General features: G+C 46.2%; 1 protein-coding gene and 1 long non-coding RNA gene across 2 annotated transcripts in view; one reads left to right on the top strand and one right to left on the bottom strand.

Annotated features, from left to right (window-relative positions):
* The window catches only part of MAN2B1 (mannosidase alpha class 2B member 1), a gene marked incomplete at its 3' end in the record, with an annotated part of 64,362 nt that extends 42,019 nt beyond the window's left edge, over positions 1-22,343 (bottom strand). Inside the window, 6 exon segments of the mRNA XM_040346567.1 lie at positions 53-198; positions 8,053-8,185; positions 12,232-12,425; positions 13,637-13,810; positions 15,868-15,970; positions 22,198-22,343. Of these exon segments, the coding sequence (XP_040202501.1) occupies positions 53-198; positions 8,053-8,185; positions 12,232-12,425; positions 13,637-13,810; positions 15,868-15,970; positions 22,198-22,272 (825 nt within the window).
* On the top strand, positions 4,191-5,414 carry LOC120933375. Its single transcript, XR_005748081.1, has 3 exons — positions 4,191-4,743; positions 4,887-4,970; positions 5,211-5,414. It is a non-coding gene; the product is annotated as an uncharacterized LOC120933375 (long non-coding RNA).
* Positions 22,344-25,300: the final 2,957 nt, after the last annotated feature.

Below are 25,300 nucleotides of genomic sequence, written 5' to 3'. Positions count from 1 at the left end.
ACCACGGTATGTGTACACAGCATAATTCTTGTACACAGTCCTTCTACGATACCTGGACATTTACAGCTGCCAGGAAATTGGCCAACACGACATCTACGTTATAATCTTCTAGTTTTGAGTCGTCCATGATTGGCATGTCACTGCACAGCTGATCCCAGCAGAAGCCATCTGGGGGGTTGTAACCATTTGGAAGTACCCCTGCGGGGACAGAAAACACATTGATTAATGGAGACAGTCAGTTACTATTGCCAATAAGCTTGTTATAGACAAGCCAAGCTTTTTATGGAAACGTCAGCGGTTATGCCGATTCCACGACTTCATGTTCTAGCTCAGTAGTCTCCAAACTGTGGCCCGGGGGCCAGATGCAGCTCTTTGCTTGCTTTTATCCGGCCCTTGGACCATTATTCCCCCCCACTGTCAGCAACAGTGGGGCATAGTTTCTGCCACTGACAATGGAGCACTTTTCTTCCCACTAACACCAATGATGGGTCGCTATTCTTTCTACCGACACCAATGATGGGTCACTATTCTTTCTACCGACACCAATGATGGGTCACTATTCTTTCTATGTGCTGGGATATTTTGAAAAACCGCACATGGTACTTACCAATCAATAAAGAGATCATCGCTAAATTCAATCAGCAATTTGACGACCTATTACAGTTGGCACTTTTTGACGGGTCTATCACCAAAGCTATCTTTGATGGTATCCAGGTCCCACACCCCAGAATCCCCACTTTTTATGCGCTACCAAAAACGCACAAAAACCTACTACATCCACCAGGCCGCCCCATTATATCGGGAGTCGGCTCTAAAACTGAAAGAGCAAGTGTATTTATTGACCAATACCTTAGGCCACATGTGACCTCATTACCTTCCTATATTCAAGACACGCCCGATTTACTTAGAACCATTGATGGACTAACGGTGCCTGATGGCTGCCTATTGGTCTCAATAGATGTGGAAGCCCTGTATTCATCTATACCACATAATAAAGGTCTCCAAATTATTTCCAACTTCCTTGCCGAAAAGGGACCAAAAATGGATAAACTTAATGGTTTTGTGCTTAAATCTCTCTCCCACATCCTTACGAAAAATGTGTTTTCTTTTGATGGGTCCCACCTCCTCCAGGTACAGGGAGTCGCTATGGGCACCTCATGTGCCCCTAGTTACGCGAACCTGTACCTGGGGGGGTGGGAGCGAAAACTTTTTTCTTCTGATTCTAACACCTACTTTTTATCATTTATATTAAAGCGGTGGTTCCCCTAAAAATAAAATGTTAACATTGCCTTTCCCAAATAAATTACGATTAGAATCGGACGGTTTTATTTAAAAAAAAAGGTCCGTACATACCGTTTGTTAGATTCGTTCCCACCGCCACTTCCGGGTACGATGCTGGCGGTGGGCATTCCTAATTGATGGACAGGCATCCGACCGACGCATACATCGCGTCACGAGATGCCGAAAGAAGCCGAACGTCGGTGCGGCTCTATACGGCGCATGCGCACCGACGTTCGGCTTCTTTCGGCATCTCGTGACGCGATGTATGCGTCGGTCGCCTGTCCATCAATTAGGAATGCCCACCGCCAGCATCGTACCCGGAAGTGGCGGTGGTAACGAATCTAACAAACGGTATGTACGGACCTTTTTTTTTTAATAAAACCGGCCGATTCTAATCGTAATTTATTTGGGAAAGGCAATGTTAACATTTTATTTTTAGGGGAACCACCGCTTTAAGCTGGTTTCGATACATCGATGATGTGCTGATGTTTTGGACGGGTACAGTAGATGATCTGCTTGCATTTATAAGTTTTTTGAATTGCAACGAATTTAATTAAAAAATTTACTATGAATCATAGTGATTTGGCCATTGCCTTCCTGGACATACTGATCTATGTCGACGAGGTCAATGGCATACAAACATCTTTATATCGTAAACCCACTGCGGGTAACACTCTTTTACACGCAGCCAGTGCCAATCCGGCTCCACTACTAAGGAGCATACCGTACAGCCAGTACCTTCGACTACGTCGAAATTGCTCAGATAATGGGAGATTTAAAAGTGAATCAGATAAGCTTTACACCAGACTCATCATGAGAGGGTATAGCAGATCCTGTTTAAAGGCGGCATTTAATCGAGCTGCTGGAAGAGATAGAGCGAGCACTCTGCTTAAAAGTAATGTTAACAAAAAGAAGTCTGACAATGCCGTGATGCGATTCATCACGACCTTTTCGGACCAACATGTCCAAATTCGTCAGCTCATTCAAAGACATTGGCACCTAATTACGGCAGATGTAACTCTCTCCAAATATGTGGCCAAAAATCCTAATATTACATTCAGACGGTCCACATCGGTTAGAGATCGTCTGGTAAAGAGTACTTACTGCAAGCCTATCACAGGTTTGTCAGAAACACCGGGCCTCTTTAGATGTGGGCACTGCAATTTCTGCTACCTAATTAAGGAGGGTCAGACCATTCATCTTCCCAATGGGGAAACACACAAATTACATAAACACGTCACGTGTCAAACCCAAAGGGTTATATACATTATTTTCTGTACCTGTGGTTGCTTCTATGTGGGCAAAACCATCCGCCCCTTATGGAAACGGGTTAAAGACCACATGTACTACATTACCAATGGTCTACTGAATAAGACCATGGGGTACCATGTTGCCTTTACACACGGCTATGTAACCCCCCAAATAAATTTTTCGGTTTTGGACTGCGTAACCGAGGACCCCAGAGGTGGCAACTTCGATCAGAAAGTCCTACAGCGTGAAACTCAATGGATCTATCGCCTCAAAGGCAAACTGTTGGCCAGGGCTAAATGACTCACTGAGTTTTAAACCATTTCTACATGTCTAATGATCTCCAAACAAGTTTTCTGATAATCTACTTACCCCCTACCATGCATGTCACTGTGAGGTTGTCATCATCAACCCTGCAAACCTACAACAACATCTAGGCTAAACCTCTCCCACTTATTACAACTGGGACGGGCTATGCTCAGACTATAAAAATGTATATGGATGTTCTATATAATCAAAATGTGAACAATGATTGGGAAGATCTTAAATAAGAAGAATATATGTTTGATATTTTTGTTGAATACCATTTGTCCTTTCTATAAATAATAATAAAATGTATGATTTGTGCTATCTATTAATACAATGGTAATGGGACTACCATACCAACCCAGGGAGTAATGTGTAACTATACGTCTTTGTACATACATACACAATCTATTGATGAATAATTTTAGACTTATGGATGTCTCTCTGTTGATTGCTTGACTGCTTGGCCCTCCATGGATGTACCGGGGGCATATTTGACCAGCCTCACCCTATGGATGGGACTTTGTGCTGTTTATAGGAAGTGTTTATAGATACTGTTGTGATATATCACCAAATTACTTTTTTATGTTTTGGCTCCGCAACGATAAACCAGGAATTAATTTCTATATATTTTGATTTTAGTTCTATTACATTTACTCATGGAATACTCGTTGTCCTCTATGTGTGAAAATACTCTCCTTTTCTTTTTACTCAGTCTATCTCTCATGTCTATACAATCACCCATTCTATATCCTAGTTTGGCACACTGTGCTTATTAACATAGGATGTGCTGTCCCTATTTGTCCACATGATGGCAAGCTTAAGATCGTTTAAAGCGGATCTCCACTCTAAAGTGGAGTCCCGCTGATCGGCACCCTCCCCCCCTCCGGTGTCACATTTGACACCTTTCAGGGGGGAGGGGGGTGCAGATACCTGTCTACAGACAGGTATCTGCACCCACTTCCGGCCCTACGATACGGGCAAAGGACGGGTTTTTTCCTTGCTTCCCGTCCGTCCCCCGTTGTATGCTGGGAACACTCGGCTCCCAGCACACAGCGGGAGCCAATCGGCGGGCGCAGCGCGACTCGCGCATGCGCCGTAGGGAACCGGGCAGTGAAGCCGGAGCGCTTCACTTCCTGGTTCCCTCACCGAGGATGGAGGGGGGAGCAGCAGGGTGACGAGCGATCGGCTCGTCATCTGCTGCGATCGGCGCTGGACTCCAGGACAGGTAAGTGTCCTTATATTAAAAGTCAGCAGCTGCAGTATTTGTAGCTGCTGGCTTTTAATATATTTTTTTAGTGGCACATCCGCTTTAAGTACTATTTTTATATTTATTTTTCATTTTGCCAGCCAACTGTTATATGAGCCCTTTACTTATAGTCCGGTTCTTTTGGTCTATGCCCGACTATGGCCAGTGGCCTAATCCTACATACATGTGCCTCTTTATAAGCTAGTGTTTGGCCGTGATCCACGGCTATACTATAAGATCTGTTCCGCTGTCCCGTCGAAAATCGCGACTTGTTTATGCGCCGCCTGAACGAGTCGGCGCGCTCTAATGACGTCATACGTCGTATGTCGACGCAGGAATGTGCTCTATTTAAGGGAGACACAGGTGCATCCGCTTTGTGTTGCCTTGTGTACACCCTGGGACACAGACATCTGTCATACACGCTGCTTTGTGGCAAGTGCTGCTATCTGTGTGCCCCTAGACATTCCTTTGGCGTTCCATGTGAGTGCTGATTGTTACATTCTTATTTTATCTTTTCTCACTCGTAGGCCTCTTGCATTGACTGCAGTGTCTGTCTACTGACGGCGTTACCGGCTTAAACATTTCCATAATTGGATTCATATGCTGTGTATTGTGGCCATTCTCTGCTGTCCCAGTAAGCCCGAGACCATCCTAATTAGGTGAATCAAGGCTCTTGTTTAATTTATTTTATTTACAATCTAACAAATTTGGCTGCTAATAATGGGGCTTTTTATATTTATTCTTATCTTTATTTATATATATTTTTTTCTTTCTCTCTTTTTTTCTGTTCTTATAACCACAGTCTTTTTGAGCTGTGTACTCTGCCTGGGATTTTCTAACCCTGAAATCCACGGACCATTCGTTTGACCTTTATTGGTCACCTAAGGTGATTTTCTGTGATATTACACCATAAATGCTATATATCCTTAGTATTATCATGATAGACATATCTGTTGTTTTCTGTCTTGCTTTCTTTTTTCTTCACATATATATACTCTGGCTGTATCTTAATTTCTATTGTATGCTCTCTCTGTTTTTTCTATGTCTGTATACGCATTGAGGACATTGACTACCATGAAATTAAGGACTTATTTAGTATGTATATACATATCTTTGTTAAAATTAGATCCCTGGTGTGGTGTGTGAAAATTCCTGCCAAAACTTCACTTTCGACGTGTGCTGTCGTTTACTGTGTATCATATGTGCCTCATGGATATTTCCGCTGAAGGACCATCTGTCATGTAATTATACATTAAGACATTCATTTTTTTAATTAATTTTTTCTTTTTTATATATATGTTATTAACCCTTTACACTGTATCATTACAGATAAAAATCTGTTTTTCTGCTAAACATGCATTCCTCGTCTTCGTCCTGAAGAAGCCCCACGGCGAAACGTGCGTTGGCGACTTCTGAGGAATATACAGTGGCTAATAGTAATTTTTTGTAATATTATTTTGTATTATTGTTTTGTATTTATATGCTATTAAATTGAACTTTTTTAAATCTACTTCCTTGGCCTGAAAGTCTGACCATCAATGTCCACTCGTTAGATATTGCTTCCTCTTTAACTATTCCAATGATGGGTCACTATTCTTTCTACCGACACCAATGATGGGTCACTATTCTTTCTACCGACACCAATGATGGGTCACTATTCTTTCTACCGACACCAATGATGGGTCACTATTCTTTCTACCGACACCAATGATGGGTCACTATTCTTTCTACCGACACCATTGATGGGTCACTATTCTTTCTACCGACACCAATGATGGGTCACTATTCTTTCTACTGACACCAATGATGGGTCACCATTCTTTCTACCGACACCATTGATGGGTCACTATTCTTTCTACCGACACCATTGATGGGTCACTATTCTTTCTACCGACACCATTGATGGGTCACTATTCTTTCTACCGACACCATTGATGGGTCACTATTCTTTCTACCGACACCATTGATGGGTCACTATTCTTTCTACCGACACCAATGATGGGACACTATTAGTCCCAATGATACCAAAGAGGGGACACTGTTTACTTCCAGTGACTCCAGGAAAATGTTATACTCCCGCTGGGCACAGTCCGGCCCCCCTAAAGCCTGAAAGACAGTAAACTGGCCCTTTGTTTAGAAAGTTTGGAGACCCCTGTTCTAGCTTACCAAGTATACCAGGGGTAGACAACCTAGGCACTCCAGATGTTGTAGAACTACAAGTCCCATGAGGCATTGCAAGCCTGACAGTCACAAGCATCAATCCCAGAGGCCAGGGCATTACCACAGCTGGATTTCAGAGGTTGCCTACCCTTGAAATATAAAAACCAAGAGCTCACTGTTGTAGTTGGCCTCAGGTCAGTGAAAAGTACTGAAGACAAAAAGGATCAATATGGCAGCCAGTAGGCTAGTCATAAGGATGGCAATGTGGACAATCTATATATTATTAATGACAGGGTTCTAGGTTACACAGGAAACCAAAATATGGGGGATGGCACTGTCAGGCTGACGCACAGGTTCTGAGACTCATTATCTGTTCTCACTACTTAATCACTTACTGACCTGGAACAAGCATGCAGCTAGTGAAGTGTGAAAAATCTTAAAGCGATTGTAAACCTCTGGCATGAAATATGAACAAAGCATTTAATTCTATAGGGTGTACTTGGCCCTATACAATGTGCCTAGCATGATTTTGCTTTCCTTTCTCATTCCTCCGATATCTGCATAAGTCACTTTTGACATTCTATACACCAACACACATAATCCTGGGAGACGGCACTCCTCACCCCTCCATTACAGAGCAAGTGAATGACATTCTCAGCTGTGCACGTTTCCCCATGAAACTGTAGGGTGGGTGGTGTCCTTTAACTCCACTCAGGTCTCAGATTACACTCATCTCCATGCTGATGCTGTGTAGTGTGTGGCGTCAGATCCCTACCCCTTGCCCTCTGAAGCTAAGAAATGTTGTACTTTGTAGAGGAGAGCAGTGGCAGAAAAACAGGTACAACTAATGCAAGAGGCTTGGTTTCACCTCTGTGCATCACACAAGGCCAGTCACTTTACTGGGTTTATGTGAGGGTTTACAACCACTTAAACTGTTCTGTGCAATGCCCATTCTTCATGCTTGTTCCAGGTCAGCAATACGTATTGAAGCCAAAAGGATCAATATGAAGCGCAGCCGGCTTTTCATAAGGATGTCAATCATGGCAGCCTACATATTTATTTTATTATTGGGTCATGGGGAACAAGGAAGGATAGAAGATATGGGGGCTGACACTGCTGACCTGAGGCTGTCACCTTCATCCTGACCTCACCACCTAGGGACATGGGCGTCCGCTCCATAGGGCAAGGGGGGGGGGCAATTGACCCCCTCTGGAAAAATAGAGGTGGTGTTGAAGAGTCTCGCTGAATGGAGGGGTCTGTGCTGAATGGAGGGGTCTGTGCTAAATGGAGGGGTCCATCTGTGCTGAAGGGGGGGGGTCTGTACATTCTCTAGGCTATATTTATATGGGCATGGAGTGAAGCTGGCCGCGTTGTCTGTAAAGTGCAGCTAAAAAGCCATAGTTTTAGCAGCGCTATTCAGCCGCTAGCGGGGCACTTTTAACCCTCGCTAGCGTTTGAAGAAAGGGTTAAATGCGTCTGTGTATCGTCACTGCCTTAGCAGACGCCCATGCCTAGGGAGTCACTGACTTGGAGTAGGCATGCAGCTAATGAAGCGTGAAAAGTCTTAGCTCCTATGCTTCTTGCTTGTTCTAGGTCAGGGGCTCACCAGGCAATGATGCCAGGACAGGACGGCATCCCTGAACTCCTAAAAATAGTCAACAACGGCAGCCCACAGGTCTGCAGGAAACGCAGGATGGCAAAGGGTGAGAGGTGGCAAGAATGGCCGCCTCAGGTGGTAGTTAGCCTAAGCACACTCAAAATAAAAGGTTGAACAAAAAAAAATTTAATTCCGATATCCGTTTACTGACCAGTAAAGAGATCAGCACTGGGCATTTCTAAATCATCACTCGCTCGCCAAACCATCTCCATTTGCCGGGCCTTTTCTCGATTGGTTTTATCCTGATAATCCAGACGGCCGAAGAACAAGCCATCAAAGCCCATCTATGGTTAAAAGTCAAAAAAGACATTCACATTTATTCGCCAAGTGAAAGAAAAATGCACAAATTCATATAAAATCAGAATTGAGCTTTTACTGGTCTTATCCGCATTGGAGAATGCGCTTAGAACATAAAACATTAAAACCACCAAATAAATTTTCCTAAAGCAGACACCCTGGAGAATAAAATGGTTGTAGTCAAAAATTTTATGTCACGTGATATTAATGCAATAATTTATGATTTTTATATAACCCTTAGTGTAAAACAATTTACTAAAGAGATAACTTTAGTGCAGAAAAAACACAATATATTACCCATTTTTTGGTACAATAAAAAAAGATGAGCTTTCACCGAGTAAATAGATACCAAATGTAACGGAATGGCCCGTGATACCCAGAGACTTTTGAAGGATGTGGGGTACTCCTGTGCCAGCTTCACCAATGACTTTTGGGTCTAGGGTCACCCTATGTCCAATAGGGGCATAGGATGACTGAGAAATTATATCTCGGATTACATGAGATGGGACAGTAATGATAATTCATGTATTGCAGGAAATCTTGAAATATTACAAGTGGTTAATTCTGACCCCAACAGGTCAATAGGAGAGGGACTCATTCATGAGGGGACACATACTGTTGAGGTGTTAATTGAGTCTGGCACCTAAGATATTTCATTGTGTGAAAGTCTATGAATGATAGATGTGTTGGGGGTTGGCAGTCTGAAAGGTCAGATGGCTGACTTTTCAGCTGTAGTGGATTAGCATGTCAATTACGTCTACAAAGGAATGTGTATTGTGTATCAGGTGAGAATAGCTTATCGCAGAGTCAGAACGTCTGGGTAAATGACTAGTAATTAGTTCATGTAGATCAGGGGTCTCCAAACATTCTAAACAAAGGGCCGATTTATTGTCCTTCAGACTCTTGGAGGGCCGGACTTTGGCCAGCGAGAGTTAAAAATTTCCTGGCATCAGTGGGAGAAAACATCTGGTATCAGGGGGAGGAATAGTGCCCCATTTGCTAGTATCATAGGGAGGAATAGTGCCCCATTAGTGGTGTCAGTGGGAGAAATGGTGCTCCATTGTCGGTGTCAGATGGCAGAATAGTGTCTCGTATCAGTGGGAGGGAGAGTGCTCCAAGGGCCGAATAAGGGCAAGCAACGGGCCGCATCTGGCCCTCGGGCCGCAGTTTGGAGACCACTGATGTAGATTATCTGAATGTCATTATCTAAAGGAATGTGTATTGGGCACCCATTGTGTTATGCTGTGGGTGGAGTTAAGCCATTGTTTCTTGGGGCTTCTAACTGTATATAACAAATCTGAGTTTACCATTAAAGTCAGTCTGTTTGGAACCAGAGAACAGAGCTGTGTCTCGTTATTATGGGGGAAAATCCAATGGGTCCTGTCTGCTGGATTGTGGAGTGTCGATAAGCTGTCCTGGGTTGGTGGAATGGAATATCGTAACGGTGTTAACCCCTGACCGTTACACCAAACTTAAAACTGTGTGCCCCCAATTCTGAAAAGGCAACAAACTTTACTTTTAAAAAACCCTTAAAGCGGAGGTCCATACAAAAATGTCACATTTGGCACCTTTCAGGGGGGGAGGGGGTGCAGATACCTGTATAATACAGGTATTTGCACCCATTTCCAAGCATAGACCCCCCCCCCCCCGCAGGGGTTGCGCCACTTCCCGTTTCCACCCCCCCTGCCTTCTGGGAGACACACGGGTCCCAGAAGACAGCGAGGAATATTTTGATTGCGACTCGCGCATGCGCAGTAGGAAACCGGGAAGTGAAGCCACAAGGCTTCACTTCCCGATTCCCTTACCGAAGATGGTGACATCAGCATCCGAGGGACGGGTCGGCCTTGGGTGCCGACATTGCGGGCTCGCTGGACAGGCAAGTATCCTTATTTTAAAAGTCAGCAGCTGCAGTATTTGTAGCTGCTGACTAAATATAATTTTATTTTTTATTTTTAAATAAAGAAGACCGGCAGACCTCCGTTTAAAAAGAGAACATACTTTCTCTTTTGCTCCCTGCAAATGAAAAGCATAATAGGCTAGTATGCATTGTATGCATACTAGCCCATTATGTGACATTTACCTGCAAACGAATCCCGCGCTGTCCCCTGTGCAGGCCGCATCCATCTTCGCCTCTTACTTTCCGAGGCCTCGGACTCCCGCTCTGTGACTGGCCGGAGAAGCGTGACGTCACTCCCGCAAGCGTGCAGGAGCTGTCAGTCACGGCACACGTTAGGGAAGAAATGGCATGGAGGTCTGTTTCTTCACAGCACATGCGCCGATGGCATCATCAGCGCACTACAAGAAAAATATGTCCTAAACAGCGCATGTTTAGGAGATATTTCCACTACTTATTCTAGGCTTACCTATAGGTAAAAGTCAGGAAGGAGGGTTTACAACCACTTTAAGAGTCATTAGTTTAGAGCAGTGATCTCCAAACTGTGGCCCAATTCCTCCCACCCACACCAATGACGGGGCCCCCAATTCCTCCCACCCACACCAATGACGGGGCCCAATTCCTACCACCCACACCAATGACGGGGCCCAATTCCTACCACCCACACCAATGACGGGGCCCCCAATTCCTCCCACCCACACCAATGACGGGGCCCAATTCCTACCACCCACACCAATGACGGGGCCCAATTCCTACCACCCACACCAATGACGGGGCCCAATTCCTACCACCCACACCAATGACGGGGCCCCCAATTCCTCCCACCCACACCAATGACGGGGCCCAATTCCTACCACCCACACCAATGACGGGGCCCAATTGCTCCCACCCACACCAATGACGGGGCCCAATTGCTCCCACCCACACCAATGACGGGGCCCAATTGCTCCCACCCACACCAATGACGGGGCCCAATTGCTCCCACCCACACCAATGACGGGGCCCAATTGCTCCCACCCACACCAATGACGGGGCCCAATTGCTCCCACCCACACCAATGACGGGGCCCAATTCCTCCCACACCAATGACGGGGCCCAATTCCTCCCACCCACACCAATGACGGGGCCCAATTCCTCCCACCCACACCAATGACGGGGCCCAATTCCTCCCACCCACACCAATGACGGGGCCCAATTCCTCCCACACCAATGACGGGCCCAATTCCTCCCACCCACACCAATGACGGGCCCAATTCCTCCCACCCACACCAATGACGGGGCCCAATTCCTCCCACCCGCACCAATGACGGGGCCCAATTCCTCCCATCCGCACCAATGATGAGGCCCAATTCCTCCCACCCACACCAATGACGGGGCCCAATTCCTCCCACCCACACCAATGACGGGGCCCAATTCCTCCCACCCACACCAATGACGGGGCCCAATTCCTCCCACACCAATGACGGGCCCAATTCCTCCCACCCGCACCAATGACGGGGCCCAATTCCTCCCACCCGCACCAATGACGGGGCCCAATTCCTCCCACCCGCACCAATGACGGGGCCCAATTCCTCCCACCCGCACCAATGACGGGGCCCAATTCCTCCCACACCAATGACGGGCCCAATTCCTCCCACCCGCACCAATGACGGGGCCCAATTCCTCCCACCCGCACCAATGACGGGGCCCAATTCCTCCCACCCGCACCAATGACGGGGCCCAATTCCTCCCACCCGCACCAATGACGGGGCCCAATTCCTCCCACCCGCACCAATGACGGGGCCCAATTCCTCCCACCCGCACCAACGACGGGGCTAAATTCCCCCCACCCACACCACTTCCAATGGCCACAATTCAGCCCCCCTAAAATCTGAAGCACAGGTAAATGGCCCTATAAATTTAAAAAAGTTTTTATCTCCCGCTGCCGATAAAAGTGATCTCGTAGCGAATCTCCGCCTCAGAGATCACTTATCTGAAACCGGACCGCTCACTGAAGGAGAGGATACCGGGCTGTAGTACCGTAGCTAGCTGCTGCCATAACAAAGATATCCCTCTCCAAAAGTGCCGACGTCAATCGGCGTGAGCCGGTCCGGAAGTGGTTAAGAACAATGGTGCTCCAAAAAGTGAGCGCTCACGTACCTGTGCAAACAAGGAAGCCTGCTCCCTGGAGTGTCCAAAGGGATCGATGTGCCAAGCGATCCGCGGTCTACCGCATTCACCAAACGTGTTCTCCAAGAACTGCAAGCCTAGAGTCATCTGGTCAATGATGGCATTGTAGTGCGCGGCGGCTTCGTCGTTCATAGACCAGCCACCATTTATAAATTCCAAGCGACCTGAGGAACAGAGAGGAGAGCGCCATGTCTCAGAGGACCACAAACCAAAAGGAGAATTGTTCCGATTGCCCATAGTCGCCCTTTCATTTTTCAAAACAGGAGCGCAAAAGGAAGTAGTCTGCCTGATTACGATATGCGATATCTATGTATGTGACTGCAGAACTAAACTCAAATCAGTAAGACAGGGTATTACCGTATTTATCGCGGTATAACGCGCTCCCGCGTATACCGCGCACACCTAAAGTGGCCCCGAATCCTGTGGGGGAAAAAAAGTTTTTCTTGTACTTACAGTTTTGGTGTCTTGCGCGGCGGCCTCGTCGGGTCCGGCGTCCGTGTGCGGCTTCGGGTGTCCTCTTCGTCGGGTCCGGCGTCCTTCTGCGGCTTCCTCCCCGCTCGTTTCCCGCGCAGAGTTTGAATACTGCGCCGACATATACAGAGCGCAGTATACTCGTGTATTGTCAGGCAGGCTCGGCAACTATCGCGCTCACGTCCTGTACGTCCAGGATGTGAGCGCGGAAGGAGCCGAGACTGCCCGACTATACCCGAGTGTACTGCGCTCGGTATATGTCGGCGCAGTATTCAAAACTCGGCGCGGGAAAGCGGGTATCGGCGTATACCGCGCACCCACGATTTTGCCCTGATTTTCAGGGCAAAAAAGTGCGCGGTATACGCCGATAAATACAGTATATATTACTTACTAACCATCCCAGTCATGTGGCCTTCAGTAGCTCTGTACTGTGGACACTGATCCTGCTGGTGTAAGCTTAGTACATGCATAGGTGTGCACAGCCTATTGCATTAGGGTGTGCACCACAAAGCTCAAACACACGGTACCGATCACTCACTGTGTTCATTTAGAAAGGGACAGGGCGGGTAAATTACATATCTACCGGCCCCTTCAACCACTTTTCCTATAACATTCCTCTGTGTGTGCCTGCCACAGCAGCCAGTGGGAGAGAAGAGGATGGAAGCTGGCAGCGCTGCCGGGGAGGGGGTGCAGGGCAGTGTGAAGAATCTTGACTGCGCGGGGTGATTAGCGTGTGCCCAGGCACACCTGGAACACCCTGTGCGCAGGCCTATGAAATGTTAATCGAGATTTTCATACGTGAAGAATACACAGCAACAAGGATGTCACAAATGTTAAAGGGCACCCAACTGTAAGACCAGACAGAAAACCATGGTGTAGATGTGTAGCGCCCCCTGCTGCTCACCTTCTTGTAATAACTGTACTACATCTTTCTGTACAGACTTATTCTGTTGCTGCCACCAGCGCCAGAAAAACGCCATCTCCACATAGATAAATCTCCTTTTGGGGTCCGCAAGCAACTGAGGGATCACCGAGTCCAAAATATATTGCACGCCAGCGTGCTGGATGCTGTTATTCCCTGAAAGACAAAATAATAATAATAATAATAATAATAATAATAATAATAATAATCTGTAATCCAGAGCAATCAATAAGCTCATCTTCTCATCAGTCAGGGGAAGCATGTCACAGTATACACTATATTGTCAAAAGTTTTGGGACAACTGCCTTTACACACATACATGAACTTTAACCGGTTGAGGCCTGCGCTATAGCCGAATGACAGCTTCAGCGCGGACCTGAAAATCCAGGAGGACGTCATTTGACGTCCGCCCCTTTGCTCGTTCCCTTGGACACAGCCAATCACAGTTTCGCAGTGAACGGCCAATCAGAGTGGCCGTTTGCTATGCGATCTGTGTAAACATATGAGATCATCTCTCATTGCCGCCTCTCCCTCCTCACACAGACAGCGCGTGAGGAGGGAGAAGATCTTTGAGTGTTACAGACCGTGTTACAGTGATACAGACTTCAGTGCCCATACAGTGCCATCCCAGTGCCCATAGTGCTAATCTGCGCAGTGCCCACCTGTGCCACCAATCAGTGCCCGCCTGTGCCGCCAATCAGTGCCCACCTGTGCCATCCTAGTGCCCATAGGGATCAGTGTCCACCTGTGATAATCTGCGAAGTGCCCACCTGTGCCGCCAATCAGCGTCCACCTGTGCCGCCAATCAGCGCCCACCTGTGCCGCCAATCAGCGCCCATACGGATCAATTTTTAAATTGGCATATTTATTATAGCAACAAGTAAAAAAAAAAAAAAAAAAAACGCTCTTTTTTGTTTATAGCGCAAAAAATAAAAGCCGCACAGGCGATCAAATACCACCAAAAGAAAGCTCTACTTGTAGGGAAAAAGGACGTCAATTTTGTTTGGGAGCCACGTCGCACGACCGCGCAATTGTCAGTTAAAGCGACGCAGTGCCGGAAGCTGAAATTTCACCTGGGCAGGAGGGGGGTATATGTGCCCAGTAAGCAAGTGGTTAAAGAGGTTGAAAAGGTTCGTTCTTTATTTTCTAAATAGGTTCCTTTAAGCTAGTGCATCGTTGGTTCACTTACCTTTTCCTCCGATTTCCCTTCTAAATGTTTTTTTTCCCCCCTTTGTTTTCTTTGTCTGAATTTCTCACTTCCTGTTCCTCCTCAGTTAGCTGTTCTGGCTGACTAACCCCCAGACAGAACGGCTCGGATGATGGGGGCAAGCTTACTGAGGAGGAAGTGAGAAATTCAGACAAAGAAAAAATATATTTAGAAGGGAAATGGAAGGAAAAGGTAAGTGAACCAACAATGCACTAGCTTAAAGGAACCTATTTAGAAAATAAAAAAACTTTTACAACCCCTTTAAGGGGTTAATCCTGTGCATTGTGTAAAAAGGTCGTTTTATCCTGTATGCACAGATCCTCCCCCCTCCTGCATTGTCTAGCTTCGGACGGCCAGCTAACACACAGGCAATAGCCAACCTGCACATGCTCAGTTGTGTCTTATGCTGGAGAGAACAGTTACTTGGTTCTGAGAGATAGCCATGTCACAATATTGGCATCACACATGTGGGCGTGTATACAGGCTGCGGGGAAAATCTCCACCCACCTGAACTCTCAGCACTGGAGAAACTCTGCAGTTTACCATGTAATCTGGGGGTTCAGATCAGCAAAAAATGTATATAGTGGCAATATTTTAATGTAAAAAAAAAAAAAAAAAAAAAAAAAAAAAAAAAGGATAGAAAAGCTGTGGCCACAAGCTAAAGTTAGACACTGATTTTCATTTTTCCGTTTTAGTAAATCAACCCCAATGTTACATCAAATGTTTGTAACCAGCTTTTACAGTTTGAAAAAAAAAAAAAAAAAATATGTAACGGAACTAAAAGACTTAGACATTGAGGGGTTAATATTTTTTGGGTGGTGAAAGGAGAAAATATTGAACATCCTGCGTGAAAGATGATACAGATCTGTGATAATCTACACAGGAAACTTTCTGTTCAATTACCAAACCATGAGAGTCGATAAAGAATTGCTGAAATAGGCGGAAACTGCAAAACTCATCTTATTCTCGGATGCAACTGCCAGAGAAGGAAATATCGTCCACTTACCTCCATAGTAATACTGATCTACGGTCTTCAACCAGCCCACATCATCATGTGTGTGAGGGATCAGGTGTACGTTCAAGAAGCCATCGGGAGCTGCTGGGCAGGTCTATAGGAAAAGACAACAGAGATTTGGTAGATCTGTAATCTAGATAAACTCACCGGTGGACCCTCCTTCATCCACTTCTCTTAGATACCCTTTGCCCATCTGGCCCTCTAGAAATTGCCAACGCCTTGACCTCACCATGTCACCATCTCCCTCCTCTGTTCACATAACTTCTATAGACTCAATATCCCTCTCCATCAACCTGAACTCTACAAACTCATTACCTCGTCCTTTCCTCTGACCAGACACCCACCCTTCATCCACCTGACCCCTACACAGTCAATGCCTCATCCTTCCTTCCGTCCAGACACCCACCCTTCATCCACCTGACCCCTACACAGTCAATACCTCATCCTTCCTTCCGTCCAGACACCCACCATTCTATCACATCCTCCATACACTTGAACCCTACACAGTCGAGATCTCCTCCTCCCCTCTTTTCCAGGAACTACACCCTTCTACCTTCCCACTCCATCCAACTGAACCCTACACAAGTAATACCTCTCCCCACTCCATCCAACTGAACCCTACACAAGTAATACCTCTCCCCACTCCATCCAACTGAACCCTACACAAGTAATACCTCTCCCCACTCCATCCAACTGAGCCCTACAAAAGTAATATCTCTCCCCACTCCATCCAACTGAACCCTACACCAGTAATACCTCTCCCCACTCCATCCAACTGAACCCTACACAAGTAATATCTCTTCCCACTCCATCCAACTGAACGCTACACAAGTAATATCTCTCCCCACTCCATCCAACACCAGTAATACCTCTCCCCACTCCATCCAACTGAACCCTACACCAGTAATACCTCTCCCCACTCCATCCAACTGAACCCTACACCAGTAATACTTCTCCCCACTCCATCCAACTGAACCCTACACCAGTAATACTTCTCCCCACTCCATCCAACTGAACCCTACACCAGTAATACTTCTCCCCACTCCATCCAACTGAACCCTACACAAGTAATACCTCTCCCCACTCCATCCAACTGAACCCTACACCAGTAATACCTCTCCATCCAACTGAACCCTACACAAGTAATACCTCTCCCCACTCCATCCAACTGAACCCTACACACAAATTACCTCTCCCCACTCCATCCAACTGAACCCTACACAAGTAATACCTCTCCCCACTCCATCCAACTGAACCCTACACAAGTAATACCTCTCCCCACTCCATCCAACTGAACACTACACAAGTAATACCTCTTCCCACTCCATCCAACTGAACCCTACACAAGTAATACCTCTCCCCACTCCATCCAACTGAATCCTACACCAGTAATACCTCTCCCCACTCCATCCAACTGAACCCCACACCAGTAATACCTTTCCCCACTCCATCCAACTGAACCCTACACCAGTAATACCTCTCCCCACTCCATCCAACACCAGTAATACCTCTCCCCACTCCATCCAACTGAACCCTACACCAGTAATACCTCTCCCCACTCCATCCAACTGAACCCTACACCAGTAATACCTCTCCCCACTCCATCCAACTGAACCCTACACCAGTAATACCTCTCCCCACTCCATCCAACTGAACCCCACACCAGTAATACCTTTCCCCACTCCATCCAACTGAACCCTACACCAGTAATACCTCTCCCCACTCCATCCAACACCAGTAATACCTCTCCCCACTCCATCCAACTGAACCCTACACCAGTAATACCTCTCCCCACTCCATCCAACTGAACCCTACACCAGTAATACCTCTCCCCACTCCATCCAACTGAACCCTACACCAGTAATACCTCTCCCCACTCCATCCAACTGAACCCTACACCAGTAATACCTCTCCCCACTCCATCCAACTGAACCCTACACCAGTAATACCTCTCCCCACTCCATCCAACTGAACCCTACACCAGTAATACCTCTCCCCACTCCATCCAACTGAACCCTACACCAGTAATACCTCTCCCCACTCCATCCAACTGAACCCTACACCAGTAATACTTCTCCCCACTCCATCCAACTGAACCCTACACCAGTAATACTTCTCCCCACTCCATCCAACTGAACCCTACACAAGTAATACCTCTCCCCACTCCATCCAACTGAACCCTACACAAGTAATACCTCTCCCCACTCCATCCAACTGAACCCTATACCAGTAATACCTCTCCCCACTCCATCCAACTGAACCCTACACAAGTAATACCTCTCCCCACTCCATCCAACTGAACCCTACACACAAATTACCTCTCCCCACTCCATCCAACTGAACCCTACACAAGTAATACCTCTCCCCACTCCATCCAACTGAACCCTACACCAGTAATACCTCTCCCCACTCCATCCTGATCCAACTGAACCCTACACCAGTAATACCTCTCCCCACTCCATCCAACTGAACCCTACACCAGTAATACCTCTCCCCACTCCATCCGACTGAACCCTACACAAGTAATACCTCTCCCCACTCCATCCAACTGAACCCTACACAAGTAATACCTCATCCTTCTCTGTCTAGACACTACACCTTTCTATCTTCCCCCTCCAACCACCTGAACCCTAAACACCCAATACCTCATCCTTCCCTCTATCCAGACACCACAGCCTTTCATCACATCCTCTATCCACCTGAACCCTACACACTCCATACCTCATCCTTCCCTCTGTTCAGACACCCACCCTTTTATCACATCCTCCATCCACTTGAACCCTACACAGAGTCAATATCTCATCCTTCCTTTTCCAGGAACTACACCCTTCTATCTTCCCACTCCATCCAACTGAACCCTACACATGCAATACCTCTGACCACGGACCCACCCCCCGTTGCTCCAGCCCGCACCGTGCACCATACCCACTCACCCCCCAGGTCACCAGCTCGCTCACTCACCCTGTACTGCCCCCGGGCTTACATGTGGAGAAGGCTTCCCATGCGTCTCCTCAGCATCATGGCGGGCATACGTCTCCTCCCTATAAGTAGGATGTCTCACGACCTGCTTCCCGATTGGCTGGGAGGAGAATCAGTGCGACAATAGCGAATATTCATTCGCTATTGTCACACAACTGGGTGGGCTCAGTGCTCTGCACCCAGAGCCCATGCTTTTTTGGAGCTTACTAGAGCCTCAGACTCCAATAATCATGTGCTTAGAAAAAAGAAAAAAAAAAAGAAAACCCTCATTGGAATCCATGCGCCTGGCGCCCTGCATGTAGATTAGGGGGATGGACACATTGGATAGTGGAGTAGCGCCCCTGCACCCCTAATGGATGGGTCCCTACTGCCCTATAAGTCATTATTTTTTGGACCTTGGTTGCTTGGGGTTCCTTGATCAGTGAGCAATGGATCTCCCACTTACACTGACCATCAATGCAGGGGGGTCACGTCTACACTGACAACTGGGGACACAACAATTCTACTGTCTGCATTACTTTGAATTTATTTTTAGAAAGATTACTAAAAATTATGTTGTATAGAGTGTGAGGATGTGAAAAAAAAAAAAAAAATAAATAACCAGGGTGTCTAAAAAGTTTAAAAACACACCTCAAAAACGCAAGTAAATACACAAAAAAAAGCAAATTGCAAATGCACAAACAGAAACACATGGTGAATGCAGGGATTGTATTGTAAATGGTCGTTATATTTAAAATGTTCAGTGATCAAGCTACTGGACTAAACAAAGGGGGGGGGGGGGTTTCCCAGAGTCCTGAAAATATTTTCATTGGTTTCCTCTGGGGTAAAAAGGTGAAGACGGTTGCCACGATGTCCATGTACCATATCTTTCTCCCTTATTATCTCACGTTTTCACCTTGTATCAGGCTGACATCTGGCTTCAGCACTTTGCGAGTCGGTGACCCAGAACAAGTATACACATCAGCAAAATCAGAGAAGAGACATCAGGCGTCCTTATCAGCATGTTTGCTGCAAGTCAATACCTTATTTATTTATTTTTAATACCCAGTGTATTTTTTCATAATAAACCTTTTCAAATACTGAGAGATAAAAAAAACTACCATTTCCATATCCTTGTACACTGTTGGCTGAAAATGGTGTCATCTGCATTTTGCCGATAAGAGAAAAAGGTGCCCATAATGGCAATGAAAATACCCGAAATTTTGAAGTGAAGAGCTGTGAATGCATTGTGGATGAGGATCCGATCACATTTTACGGCAAATGCACGTCATTCCAAGGGGTTCACATACATTTTCTTCCCACTGTACATACATTGGAAATCATATAATGAGAGAGAGATAGATATATATATATATATATATATATATATATATATATATATTCTCTCTCTCCCCCCCCCCCCCAGTGATCACTATGTGTATATTTATATATGTATTTATACCCCCCAGTGATCACTATGTGTGTATATTGCTCTCCGTATACCCCCCCCCCTCGTGATCACTGTGTGTATATTGCTCTCTGTATACCCCCCCCCCCCCCCCAGTGATCACTATGTGTGTATATTGCTCTCTGTATACCCCCCCCCCCCCAGTGATCACTATGTGTGTATATTGCTCTCCGTATACCCCCCCCCCTCGTGATCACTGTGTGTATATTGCTCTCTGTATACCCCCCCCCCCCCCCAGTGATCACTATGTGTGTATATTGCTCTCTGTATACCCCCCCCCCCAGTGATCACTATGTGTGTATATTGCTCTCTGTATACCCCCCCAGTGATCACTATGTGTGTATATCTCTCTCTCTCTGTATACCCTCCAGTGATCACTATGTGTATATCTCTGTATACCCCCCAGTGATCACTATGTGTGTGTATATTGCTCTCTGTATACCCTCCAGTGATCACTATGTGTATATCCTCCAGTGATCACTATGTGCATATCTCTCTCTGTATACCCCCCAGTGATCACTGTGTGTATATTGCTCTCTGTATACCCTCCAGTGATCACTATGTGTGTATATTGCTCTCTGTATACCCTCCAGTGATCACTATGTGTGTATATCTCTCTCTGTATACCCCCCAGTGATCACTATGTGTGTATATTGCTCTCTGTATACCTTCCAGTGATCACTATGTGTGTATATTGCTCTCTGTATACCTTCCAGTGATCACTATGTGTGTATATTGCTCTATGTATACCCCCCAGTGATCACTATGTGTGTATATTGCTCTCTGTATACCCCCAGTGATCACTATGTGTGTATATTGCTCTCTGTATACCCCCCAGTGATCACTGTGTGTATATTGCTCTCTGTACACCCCTCCAGTGATCACTATGTGTGTATATTGCTCTCTGTATACCCTCCAGTGATCACTATGTGTATATTGCTCTCTGTATACCCCTCCAGTGATCACTATGTGTGTATATTGCTCTCTGTATACCCTCCAGTGATCACTATGTGTGTGTATTGCTCTCTGTATACCCCCCAGTGATCACTATGTGTGTGTATTGCTCTCTGTATACCCCCCAGTGATCACTATGTGTGTGTATTGCTCTCTGTATACCCTCCAGTGATCACTATGTGTATATTGCTCTCTGTACACCCCTCCAGTGATCACTGTATGTATATTGCTCTCTGTACACCCCCCAGTGAACACTATGTGTGTATATTGCTCTCTGTATACCCTCCAGTGATCACTATGTGTGTATATTGCTCTCTGTATACCCTCCAGTGATCACTATGTGTATATCTCTCTATATACCCTCCAGTGATCACTATGTGTGTATATCTCTCTATATACCCTCCAGTGATCACTATGTGTGTATATCTCTCTATGTATACCCTCCAGTGATCACTATGTGTGTATATTGCTCTCTGTACACCCTCCAGTGATCACTATGTGTGTGTATTGCTCTCTGTATATATCCCTCCAGTGATCACTATGTGTGTATTGCTCTCTATGTATACCCCCCAATGATCACTATGTGTGTATACTGCTCTCTGTATACCCCCCAGTGATCACTATGTGTGAATATCTCTCTCTGTACACCCTCCAGTGATCACTATGTGTGTATATTGCTCTCTGTATACCCCCCAGTGATCACTATGTGTGTATATTGCTCTCTGTACACCCTCCAGTGATCACTATGTGTGTATATCTCTCTCTGTATATATCCCTCCAGTGATCCCTATGTGTATATCTCTCTCTGTATACCCTCCAGTGATCACTATGTGTGTATATTGCTCTCTATGTATATATCCCTCCAGTGATCACTATGTGCCCCCCGGGTCTCTATACAGCAGATCAGGGGAGACGATTCCTCCGCAGAGCCGGGCACTCACCTCCTCCCCGCAGCCCCGGATCACAGGTACACAGGCCAGCAATAGCAGCAGACAGATCCCCCGGCAGCTCCCCATCCTGTCTGCCCGTATCTGATCTCCCCACACTGTGCCAGCGGCTGGGGATTTACACCGAATCACATGACCTGTCAGCCTCTCCCAGGCTCGGCGGCCAATCAGCGGGCGAGCACAGCTTGATCACATGACCAAACTGCTGCTTGCCGTTACAAAACAGCTTAGCCGTTCTGCCGGCAGGGGGCGGTGGTGTCACGCTGTGTGTGGATCAGACAGAAATAGGCGCTGAGAATTCCTCTTTCTATAGAGGAAGTAGCAGGTCTTTTAGTAGTCACATTTTAGTTTTGATTTCGGTGACCGAGCATAGCAAGTCCCAGAAAAGTCCCAGTGCAACCAGAGAGGAAAGTCCCAGTGCAACCAGAGAGGAAAGTCCCAGTGCAACCAGAGAGGAAGAAGAAGACGAGGAAGAGGAGAGAGAGAGGAAAATTGGAGAAGAGAGAGGAGAGGAGAGAGAGGAAAATAAGAGAGAGGAGAGAGGGAAAATAAGAGAAGAGAGAGAGAGAGAGGAAAATAAGAGAGGAGAGAGGGAAAATAAGAGAAGAGAGAGAGAGGAGAGAGAGGAAATAAGAGAAGAGAGAGGAGAGGAGAGAGGGGAAATAAGAGAAAGGAGAGGAGAGAGGGAAAATAAGAGAGAGGAGAGAGGGAAAATAAGAGAAGAGAGAGGAAAATAAGAGAGGAGAGAGGGAAAATAAGAGAAGAGAGAGAGAGGAAAATAAGAGAGAGGAGAGAGGGAAAATAAGAGAAGAGAGAGGAGAGGAGAGAGGGGAAATAAGAGAAGAGAGAGGAGAGGAGAGAGGGAAAATAAGAGAGAGGAGAGAGGGAAAATAAGAGAAGAGAGAGGAAAATAAGAGAGGAGAGAGGGAAAATAAGAGAAGAGAGAGAGAGGAAAATAAGAGAGAGGAGAGAGGGAAAATAAGAGAAGAGAGAGGAGAGGAGAGAGGGGAAATAAGAGAAGAGAGAGGAGAGGAGAGAGGGAAAATAAGAGAGAGGAGAGAGGGAAAATAAGAGAAGAGAGAGGAAAATAAGAGAGGAGAGAGGGAAAATAAGAGAAGAGAGAGAGAGGAGAGAGAGGAAAATAAGAGAGAGGAGAGAGGGAAAATAAGAGAAGAGAGAGAGAGAGAGGAAAATAAGAGAGGAGAGAGGGAAAATAAGAGAAGAGAGAGAGAGGAGAGAGAGGAAAATAAGAGAGAGGAGAGAGGGAAAATAAGAGAAGAGAGAGAGAGAGGAAAATAAGAGAGGAGAGAGGGAAAATAAGAGAGGAGAGAGGGAAAATAAGAGAAGAGAGAGGAAAATAAGAGAAGAGAGGGGAGAGGAGATAGGGGAAATAAGAGAGGAGAGGAAGAGGAGAGAGAGAGAGGGGGGGGGAATAAGAAAAGAGAGGAAGAGAAGGAGAGAGAGAAAGAGAGAGAGGGGGGGGGAGAGGAAAATAAGAGAAGAGAGGGAGAGGAGAGAAGGAAAATAAGAGGAGAGAGGAAGAGAAGGAGAGAGAGAGGGAGAGGAAAATAAGAGAAGGAGAGAGAAGAGAGGAGAGAGAGGAAAAGAAGAGAAGAGAAGGAAAGAGAGGAGAGAGAGGAAAATAAGAGAAGGAGAGAGAGGAAAATAAGAGAAGAGAGGAGAAAGAGAGGAAAATAAGAGAAGAGAGGAGAAAGAGAGGAAAATAAGAGAAGAGAGGAGAAAGAGAGGAAAATAAGAGAAGAGAGGAGAAAGAGAGGAAAATAAGAGAAGAGGGGAGAGAGAGAGGAAAATGGGAGAAGAGAGGAGAGAGAGGAAAATAAGAGAAGAAGAGAGGAAAATCATAGAAGAGAGGAGAGAGAGGAAAATAAGAGAAGAAGAGAGGAGAGAAGAGAGGGAAAATAAGAGAAGATGAGAGAGGAAAAAAAGGGAAGAGAGAGGAAATAAGAGGAGAGAGAGATATAGGGAGAGAGGAAAATCATAGAAGAGAGAAAGGAAGAGAAGAGAGGAAAGGAAGAAAAGAGGAGATAGAGGAAGAGAAGAGGGTAGCGAGGAAATAAAGAGAAGAGAGAAATGAAAAGGAATAGAAAATAGAGGAAAACAAGAGAGGAGAGAGAGGAAAGGAAGAGGAGACCGAGGAAGAGAGGGGAGAGAGAGAAAAGGAAAAGAAGAGAGGAGATAGAGGAGAGAAAGGAAACGAAGAGAAGAGGAGGCGAGAGGAAGAGGAGAGGAGAGAGGAAAAGAAGAGAAGAGGGAGAGAGGAAAATAATAGGAGAGAGAGGAAGAGAAGAGAAGAGAGAAAGGAAAGGAAGAGAAAATAGAGGCAAAAACGAGAGGAGAGCGAGAAAAGGAAAAGATGAGAGAGAGGAAAGGAAGAGAAGCGACAACTCCTGTCCTCAGGGCCCACTAACAGACCAGGTTTGCAAGATAACTGAAATACATCACAGGTGATATCATTTGCTCAGTGATTGCAGTATTCTAGTCTGCATCTCCCCAAGGTAATACATAAAACCTGGCCTGTTAGTGGGTCCCGAGGACAGGAGTTGAGAACCACTGGCCTATGGGGTTTAGGTCAGGCGAGTGTTCTGGCCAATCAAGCACAGTGACATGATCATTAATCCAGGTATTGGTACTTTTGACAGTGAGGACAGGTGCCAAGTCCTGCTGGAAAATGAAATCAGCATCTCTATATAGCTGGTCAGCAGAGGGAAGCATAAAGTGCTCTAGAACAGTGGTCACCAACCCTGTCCTCAGAGCCCACTAACAGGCCAGATGTTATGTATTACCTTGGGGAGATGCAGACTACAATACTGCAATCACTGAACAAATGATATCACCAGTGGCGTCGGGAGGGGCGGCTGGAGCCCCGAATGGGTCCCCGAAAAGCCCCGGGTTCCGGGCATTCACCCGTATAACGTCCCGAGCACCGCAGAGTGCGACTGAGTGACCTAGCAGGTCCTGCTTTCTGGAGCTCCTATGACAGACGTCCCACTGGTCCAATGCCGGGACCGTGGGACATGTGACGTCCATCATAGGAGCTGCAGGCTCCAGAAGGCATTTTCACAATAATAGTGAATTT

This window comes from Rana temporaria, chromosome 3 (genome assembly GCF_905171775.1).
Source record: "Rana temporaria chromosome 3, aRanTem1.1, whole genome shotgun sequence".
Lineage (NCBI taxonomy): Eukaryota > Metazoa > Chordata > Amphibia > Anura > Ranidae > Rana > Rana temporaria.
This window is presented reverse-complemented; position numbering and strand designations above follow the sequence as displayed.